The 9,820-nt window shown below is 36.2% G+C and overlaps 1 protein-coding gene across 1 annotated transcript; it reads right to left on the bottom strand.

Annotated features, from left to right (window-relative positions):
- Positions 1 to 5,474: 5,474 nt before the first annotated feature.
- Positions 5,475 to 7,745, bottom strand: LOC134750348 (homeobox protein Hox-B5a-like). The gene is made up of 2 exons (XM_063685514.1): positions 6,259 to 7,745; positions 5,475 to 5,910 (listed from the first exon to the last, which is right to left on the bottom strand). The coding sequence occupies exons 1-2, from the start codon at positions 7,148 to 7,150 to the stop codon at positions 5,504 to 5,506; spliced, it is 1,299 nt and encodes a 432-aa protein (XP_063541584.1). The 5' UTR covers positions 7,151 to 7,745; the 3' UTR covers positions 5,475 to 5,503.
- Between the last annotated feature and the right edge of the window lie 2,075 nt (positions 7,746 to 9,820).

Raw genomic sequence — 9,820 nt, forward strand, 5'->3', positions numbered from 1 at the left:
TAAAACGGACAGCCCCATGTGCAGAGCGTGCATGGCAGAAGAAGAAACAACAAAACATATTCTCCTAGACTGTAAACAGGTAGAAGTATATAGGAGCAAATACCTAGGGAATCCATGCACACTAAAGGAAGCAACTAGCAACCTGAAGACCTTGCTAGGCTTCGTGGAGGAGCTGGGGTGGTTAGAGTAGCGCTACCTCGTTTCACGCAAAATAGGCACATTGGATGTCGAGTTGCGGAAAATGCCCAGCAAAACTAACTAACTAACTAAAGAAGTATAATTACCGTAATGGGAAGATAAAACCAACATTGAAGATAACCGCCGCCAAGGTGGGGGTAATACAAGTGACGCCAACGCACGACGTGGTGATAATATGAATTTTCGTGGGACGATATTATCTTCATACTGTTTGGCAGCCGCCAGCTGTTAAATAAACAATATGTCCCACAGCACCCACTAGAGCGGCACCACAGTCGTGCACAAAGCGAATACCTAAGTATAACTATTTTTTACGTCTTACACAATCATATATAGTTTAATACTCATTAGTCTCATTACCTACCAAAATATTATATAAAGCTAACGTGTACTGTTATCTTAACGCTAACTTGACTGATTCCATTGTCAGTGGAATATAATCGGTATACAGGATATCCTTGAACAGGTGTATTTACTTAAATTACCATAAGTTTGTTAAAGATTGCGAGTTGGAGGAATCTTATACGTATTTAAACTGTTGTGAGACATACTAACATTAAATAGGCTAGGCTCTCCGAAACATGTCGCTCGAGTGACTAAAACAAGTGAGTCTAAACCGTAAAATGATTTAATCTTATACGTTGTTAATATTGCAAACAATTTGCAAGTTATAATAATGAAAGTATTAGTCTAGCTAGGCTATAGTAGGTTAGAATTGAGGTCAATGAGGGCTACCGTTTTTGTGCTCACCAGTTGGCGCCACTCTAGATGTAAGTCCAGAAAACAGATCTCAAAATTCTTCTATGCTTATTTTTATAAAATCAATACGTCTAATATACACTAAGATATTTCAACATTGCCATTTTATCAACCTGTTTAATTTTGCATATATTTAGATGCACTTTTTAAAAATACTAACGTCTATTAAGCTATACGAGTATCTATTGTTTACCATGAATCATGATTAGTCAAAGATGGACAAAGATTTACTACAATTATGCATAAGGAGTGAAAATTTCCGATAAAAAAGCTTGAAACCCCCAAAACTTTTATGCACTAGCGCTCCTAGCGGCGAAATTAAACGCGGTACATTGAGCCTTAAATAAATAAAACAAGCAACCAGGTTGAGGTTGTCAGTCCCATTCCTAAGCCCTGACGCATACAACAACGCCGATTCCGGGCCCAAACAACTATAGTCGTATTCAAATATCCATTAGGAGTTTTCTTTTGATCCGTCGTCAATGAAGGCAGCCTCATTCGACTAGGATTAATTAGTCTACATTCAAGCGAACTGCTCAATGTGTTGATCTACAAACTTCTATTTACCAACGAAAAACCAGAGCGATTGAATAGAACGATGTTCTTCCGCTGGATTAAGGCGCCAAATTGATTACTAGTTGATTTTGTAAACAGAAAGAGTAATTTAGTAAAATGTATTGAGGTGTTGTTGCTGTATTGATGGTAAGACGAAAGAGAAGGTACAAAAAAGAAACAATTATGGTAGAACTTTGATTCAGTGGAATAAAATAATTCATATTTCTAGTAACCGATGTAAAAAATGGTCTCACCAAGACAAATAAAGTAATGAATGTAGTTACAAAGTAAAAATATAGATGGCGGTAATTTTGTAACAAAATTTTTCGACACTAAAAAAATAAGGAACTACCGATATAAAATTTTAACATTACTCAGCCTACAATGAAACACAGCATTTATATTAATTGACTATACAATACATGATTATTGTAAGCAGAAAAATAACACGGACAACTCACCTTGTTGGTTGCTCTCAGAACTTTCTTCTTAATACCAACTTATTATGATTATTATGAACTAAAGAGGATGTATAAAAAATCAACTCTAATCACCTGCTATTTAAATTGTTTCAGTAATCCAACAGAAAATATAACATAAACAAAAATATCAAAATAGACACTGTGCTCAAGCAGCCATTTTGGTAGAATGTCCATGTCCACGCAAGCGTACTAAGGGTCTACCCCTAAACAAAGGGATGCTGTATTTGCCTCTCTGTCTAGCACTTGTCTGGGTAACGTTGATGTCCCTCTTGCGCGTTGTATTGTGTTTGTCTATTGAATAGACTGGAGGGTCAACTTTCTAAAAGAAGGGTCCGATCGGTATGAAGTTAGGTGCGGATTTTGCAAACTGTTGCTCTAATGGCCTACATTACATTTTTATCTGCAAGTTATAGCTATTTTTAACTGACTTGAGAAAAGGAGGTTGTTTGACTGTTAGGTTTTGTTTCCTATCTGAACGGACCTGAATGATATCTGAACGGGTCCATTTTTTTTATTATTAAGGAATAAAGTACATACTTATATCATTTTTAATTATACACATTCCATTTTGTGTTGTCCTTAAAAAATTATGTCTAAGCACGGCGTGTTCGTTTCTGCACCGTCAATACCCGACTCTCCCCTATTTTCTTAGGTGCGATCGCCAGCCTAAGCAAAAAACAATTGAGCGAGTATTTTTTTTGAGTTGATTTGTTGAACCCGTCTGTACTTATTTGGAAAACTACACAAACATGAAAATGTGGCACATACGGATGACGCGTTGTTCTATCCGATATTATTTATTGCAGCTATCTATATTTGCGTAGGAACGGGACAGGTGGCAGTGGCATGCTCTCGTGTCGGAGGCCAAGATTCTCTTTGGATCACTGAGCCAAAATAGTTAGTTAGGTAGTTATATTTGCTCAAAATGCTTACAAATTTGTAATATGTGTTTTATTTATTTGTATATATTTTATGGCATGTAAAAATGTAAGATTACTTTAGGTAGAGATTGTAATTACTTCTTGAAGTTAGCTGAAAGAGATTCCTTGTAGGGATAAGTTCACCTTTGAACTTTCAATTATACATCTGCTCACTGCTGTAACCAAGCCTTGACGTAAGCGGCAAGTCCCCGGCAAGCTTGGCCGAATTTCACCTTCCCATACAAACGGAGTTTCGTTCTCATTTTAAAACTATGTGTTGGATTGTAATGAAACATTGCACATACAATGATATGAGGTATATACGTGACCTAGGTCTGTAATTAGTTTATATAGCTCCAGTTTATAAAACAGACAAGATAGAGTAAAAACATGTTTCGTATGAACAAACTTAAATTATACAGCGAATTTTTTCATTTTTTAACTATGGTATCTGAAGCTACTTAAACTAATTACAGACATAGATATACCTTATCCTATTGTAAGTCCAAAGTTTCAGAGCAATCTAGGTAGTCGTTTTAAAATGAGAGCGTAACTACGTTTGTATGGAGAACTGAGCTTGCCGGGGACCCTTAACGTTTCCGTTATCAAATTCATAACCTGTTATTACAATCAAAATACCCCTCCTTATTTTGTACAGTAAAGTTTTAGCACTTAGGTACTTACTTACATGCGTAGGCAAGGCAGGGTATGTATAGGTAGTATTATACCCGTGGCATACCTAGTTGCGTTACGCTGTGCTAGGTAATCAATTGTTCATCCTCATCATGACTTAATCACTAAATCCCGCATAAAATCCTTAAAATATGCATTATGCGCATTTTTTGCAATTGGTTTGCGGTTTATTTTGCCTCAATCTATCCTTGTATACGTAACACGATTAACTACACCTAAACCGCTTAACAAAAACTCACAATTCAAGTAGCCCAAACCCTTTACAGGATTACTAAGCAAAAATTCAAAATCGGCAGTCAAAACATATCAAAATTGCCGTCAACATTCGACATCCCTTGAGAGCAATGAACTTGCAGTATTTAAACCCTTTGCAACTATGCCGAAAGGGTTACTGTGTTAAAACTGGGTTTTGACAGTGGATTATGATCTTTAAGTCATTTACTTAAGGTCCCTGTTTGCACACTGTTGTTTAGCTAACAAACACATTGTTTGGGAAATTGGGACTTCGATTTTAAATGAATGCCCGTTAGAAGTAGGTAGTTTTGGGAAATTTGCAAAGGTATGTTTTTGTAGTCCCTTTTGTTTCGCAGTATCAGTTGAAGCTTGAAAAAGGATAATAATATTTAAAATGCTGCGTTAAGTTTTATAAATTATAGGGCAGCTAATATTTATATATATATATTGATGGAGTAAATTACAACATTTTTGCCGGGAACGTAAAGGAAGAAATATGAAAGTATGTACTTAAGTATATACTTATATACTTGATATGGGTTTTATACAATCTTTTCTTTAGTACAGTTAAAAAAACGGCTATTCAGTGGTAGATATACATAGATATAGCGGAGCCTGCACTAAAGAAAAAAAAAAATCTAAAATACTAGAGAAAAATAAATACAAGTTTTTATTCATTCAGGAATCAAAACTCCTCTTTATTATAGCGCCCTTTAAATGACTAGAGAAGTACAAAAATATCATTCATAAATAATCATCCTTAAAAATACTCCATAAAATATCTCACTAGGATATGTTATATTAACTAATATTAATAGGAACCCTTTTTCTTAAATTTATTATTTACATCGCATTTTAGACTTATTTGTACTTATGTTCAAAACTTACGTAATATTTTAAAATTATATTTACATAAATTATTAAATATGGTTACGAGTACGAAATAAATCATATGTAATGATGGAATCTTGGCTAGGTACTCAGAACGGAATCATATGTAACGAAATAAAGCGATCGTCGATACAAAAAGAAAAGTTTTTATACGGAAAGCCATCTGAAAATAAATCGTTTTGTAACGACAAATCAAGAAGATCATTAATTTTACAAATAAAATAATTGTTACTCATTACATATCTAAATCATACTTAAAACTGGTAATCATATGAATTTCGATAATCAAATATTGTAGAAATTAATCAACTACTAATCTAGTAATAGGTACATAATCAATCTGCGTTGCGGCCAAAAAATATGCATAATCTTTGTTAATAATACCTATTAATACCTTATTTCCTTATACTACACTCATTTAGAGAAACGCAAAAAAAAGTTTAATTACTAATTTTGAAATTACTTGAGGTGCTGTAATCCAGTAATTAAACCTTTTTTTCTGCGTTCACCTAAATTTGTCCATGACTATATACCAAAGGATACTATGTTTGAGTGCATGTCGTTTGCATTCTATATTTATAACTTATCAATTGGTAAATTTACATCAAATTAAGATTCTTTTTGTAATGATTGAAATACGCCTGTTAGAAGTTTAATTTATAAATAATAAATAAATAAATAAATAAATTTATGTAGTTTGTTTTAAATTTTACGTTTAAAGCCAGAATAATGGAATTTACAAATCAGTTTTTACTATTATTATTTTACGGGTCACATTTTAGGCACATTATACGGCGGCATCATACAATTCTGCGGTATCGCTGCCATATGTGCCAGGTTTGCCTGTGTGCCATTACCCATATGATATCCAGGATAGTCTAGAGGCATCTGCCTGGTGTCCATATATTCAGGCATATTGCCTAAAGCTGTAGCACCTATTTCTTCAGCGCCGTACGGGTCTGGAGAAGCGTTTAGTTTTCCATCTTTTTTCGCTTTCATTCTTCGGTTTTGGAACCAGATCTTGATTTGCCTTTCGGTCAGACCGAGGGCGTGGGAGACCTCTATCCTTCGTCGTCTCGACAAGTATTTGTTGAAGTGGAACTCTTTTTCCAATTCCAACGTTTGGAACCGGGTGTAGGTCTGTCTTGTCCTCTTAGATCCCTCCTTTTTGTCATCACCTGTAAAAAAAGAAATACAAAATTAATTATTAAGTTAAATTACAATACTTAGGGCCACTTGCACCATTCCACTAACCCGAGACTAAGCGGTAAAAATTAACTCGGTGTCAAATTTAACTGGTAACTATGGTAACTCCAGGTTTAACCGGTTAACCCCGGGTTAGTGGAATAGTGCATGTGGCGTTTACTGAAGTCATTGATTGAATTAAGTAATTAAAAATTATAACACTAAGTTAGGTCTTATATTTAGTCTAGTCTAATAATCTTATAGGTTTTGTTTTTGTTGTTTAAATATTACACAGTATTTTTTTGTATATTACAGAAAGTATTGAATAGTAAATAACATACCGCCAATAGTTTTCATCCATGGGTAGAATCCTTGCACATCGGCTGCAGCGGCCATCTTGGTATCGTCGTAATCCGCATTGTCCCCGCCTGCCTCGACCCTCGTCACGTCCTGACAGTCGACTCCCGATGACGGCGCTTCTTTCGCCGCCCCACCAGTACTCTTGACTGACGTCTGACCTTCCGCCTCGTATCCACCATGAAATTGCGACAAATTGCATTCCTTATCCGCTTTAATTTCGTTCTTTTTTTCCCAGTCCGTGATTGGATCCGGTTGGTTCATCATTCGCTGCAATATTTCTTGCGTGTATGATTTGTATGGTTCATTTTTCTTTGGTTTTGACAGCAGCGCCCGAAGCTTTCCTGAATCGGCCTCAGGACTAGCTGGCTTAGCACTTGTGACACTTTGCGGCGACCCGTAGCTGGTTTCTGGTAAACTGCACTGACCTGGTGAATTGATCGATCGAGTTTCGTCTCTCTCCACGGCATCTAAGGGCACTTGACTAGCCATATTCCTTCTCTGGTCGTATCCGTAGGTATTCTGATGCTGTTGCTGTTGTCTGTAATAGTTCATTTCTCTCCATCTGTTCACCATTTCCATATTAGCATGACTATCTGTGTAATTTGAATGATAGTTTTGCCAATTACCCGGCTCGGATTTAACTACAGTATCGGATTGTTCGTTACCCCCGTAAGCTTTGTAAAAGTCAGCACTTTGCATGTACGGGGGATAATAGTCTGCATTGGCACTGTAAGCATTGTTTTGGTAATTATACAAGTTAGGCATCATAGGTTTGTAATTGTATTGTTTCATTTGTAAGTCACCTTGATTGATCATGTCTGCACAATTGTTCCACATGTCATGTGCACGATTAGTAGTGGCCGCTGACGTCATGTTTCACTTATTCACTCACTGTCACTAGATCACTGCATAGATTTAGCACTAAACCGGACTGCGTGGGCGACGATCCTTCTTCTATGTTGACTGCGAAACGAATGCAATAAGTGAATGCAGGCAGCACGTCCCCATCGAATGTAATACTTTTATGTGACCTAAAAAAAGTTTGGGGTACATTCAACAATAGCGTTGCTATTGTCCCTCTGCGAAGTTGTAAAACCGATCTCCCCGTCTCGCTTTTACGAGCTCCCGATTGATTTGCCCTCGGATGTAAGAAAGGGATGGGTGTAGTTTTAGCGTTTGTCGAAATAGTTTGCAAATATCCTATAAATGTTTACAATGCCGATATTGCCGATAGCCGATTTTGGATAAGCTATGTGCGCGTGTGTAGAGATAGGAAAATCATTGATTGATGTGTGGTGGTGTGTGTGGAGAGGGTGTATAGATTGATTTTATTCTATTATTGGTTTAGTGTAAAGCCGCGTTTTTGCGCTGCGCTGGCGATTGCACTTTATACAGGATGTTACATATTTTTGGCTCAGTTTTGTGGTCGAGTAAAAATAAACAAATCCAAATAAATAAACAAATGAATAGAAAATTGTTAAGGGGTATAATTTCTATAGCATATTTTCTGTCTAATTTCTCTAGTATGATAACCAAACAGGGATGTGACTTTTACTCTTTTTTTGCACATGACACGATATTACCAAAATGCCTTTACTCTATCTATTTACTGATATCTACGTCGCTATTAAAAATAATTACTCTGACGCTAAAAATAAAGTAACTTTAAGAAACACATTCTCCACTCAGGTGGAATTGGTTTTGTGGCAACTGTTGTACCAAGGTAGAAGCTAGTATAGCGTTCGTACGAATATGTACTGTCTGGCTCTTGCCGACCAATGCACCAAGACTTTCAAATGTAGTAAGAACTAAGAACATACCAAGTGCGCGATCGGCCAGCCTAGGAAAGCGATACCCCAGTACCGTTTCACAGGCACAGAAGCCGGACAAGCAAGCACCCTGTATAGCCCGTCGTGTAGAACATATCTCATCTCGTAACAGTTCAATCGGGGGTCGCACAAAAGCGCAGTATGCGGCCGTGCGCGTGCGATTTCAAGGCAGTTGCGCCTTTAAATATCACCATGTGACTAAACACTATCGTGCTTGATACAGTTGGTCTATCGGTGGTTGTTGGTTATCTTATAGTTGCTAATTTCAACCTAAATTTTTGGTGATACATGTGACAAACCGAATCACAACTATTAGAGTTAGATTGTTAAATATTAAAGATGTTTACCTTAGCATTAAGTGAAATCCCTGAAATCACCCTAAAAGAAAAAAATATTGGCTCTACCTAACTCAGTAGAAGCCCGATCGGTTAATGAGCCCTAGGCCGTTTTATCGTTCGAGGAAACCAGTGTTAAAGCACTTTCAGTTGTTTATGGTTCTGTAGATCATATTATACTGGTTTTACCGAGTACTTGGCTGATTCGCGCTGGTCCTAGCAAAGAGAATAGACGCAAAACGACTGTTTTAGGACTTCTAGGTAAAATAATTTGGAAATTTTGGAATATGTATTTACAAGTTTAATATTTTTATGAAAATAAACACGTTTAAAATAAGTAAGTCACTGGTTATCTAGTGCGGGAAGGAATTGTATAAATTTACATTTCTAATCATAGTTAAATTATACAAAAAACAACACATGCCATAGTATCTATGAAGGTTTTTTTTTTTATTGTCAGAGGTAAACAACAAATGATTTTATCACCAAACAATTTACAACTTCAAGTCGATTTCAGTTGCAAGACTTACAAGTAATAGATATATGTATATATTTTCCCTGAAACGTCAACGTCTCGCATTACATGTTCTTCATACCTAACACATACTTAAAGTGCAAAGTCACGCTACATTCGCGTTTTTCAACGCCCAATAGCGACGCGCGCGACATATGCGCGCTTTGTCACACACCTCCCGTCCCGACCTCGCATCTGTCCACAATACAATCCTACATGCACACACCCACGGCTTTGTGGAACGGCCTTTATTAGTTTCCATCTAAATTATGTGAAAGGAATTAGAAAGGGAAACTGAAATAGGACTTGTTTACATACTGCCAATTCCTTTTAAATTATATGAGACCTAGATACAGTAGATACCAATTTAATTGAAAATGGTTGATAAGTAGTTGATACCGAATTGCATGGGGCTATTCACAGGCTCATGGTTTTAAATATTTTCGTATTTGTTTTTAAATCAAGCAGAATAGCAATTTGGAATAAAACTGTAAATAGAAAGTCCATGCATAGATCGTGATCGGCAATTTACGGATTTACTGAATTTACTCTGTGTTTTTAAATTAGTCAGCAAATTTCGGAGTTCTGCGGTAGCGAAATGTCAGACAATTCTGTTAAAAATATTTAAAAAAAATTACTTACACGACAAAAGATAGAACATCTCATCCTTTTAACAAAACGACATATTAGATTCAAAACTAGCACAAAGGTAAATTTATATCATAAGTAAGTTGTGTCCATCATAATGAGTCATTATTAAGATACCGAAGCAAGAGGGTATAATCTTCAACATTAAACACCGAGACAAGTTGTTTGTTACAACACTTTTATAAATTGAACTGCCTGTTCTTGTCAAAAACTTGCT

Source organism: Cydia strobilella, chromosome 2 (assembly GCF_947568885.1).
Source record: "Cydia strobilella chromosome 2, ilCydStro3.1, whole genome shotgun sequence".
Lineage (NCBI taxonomy): Eukaryota > Metazoa > Arthropoda > Insecta > Lepidoptera > Tortricidae > Cydia > Cydia strobilella.

Excerpts from the sequence above, each read along its gene's own strand:
- LOC134750348 (XM_063685514.1), bottom strand. The coding sequence starts at position 7,150 with ATGACGTCAGCGGCCACTACTAATCGTGCACATGACATGTGGAACAAT. Across the intron at positions 5,911-6,258 it reads ATGGATGAAAACTATTGGCG|GTGATGACAAAAAGGAGGGA; the intron begins GTATGTTATTTA and ends CTTTTTTTACAG.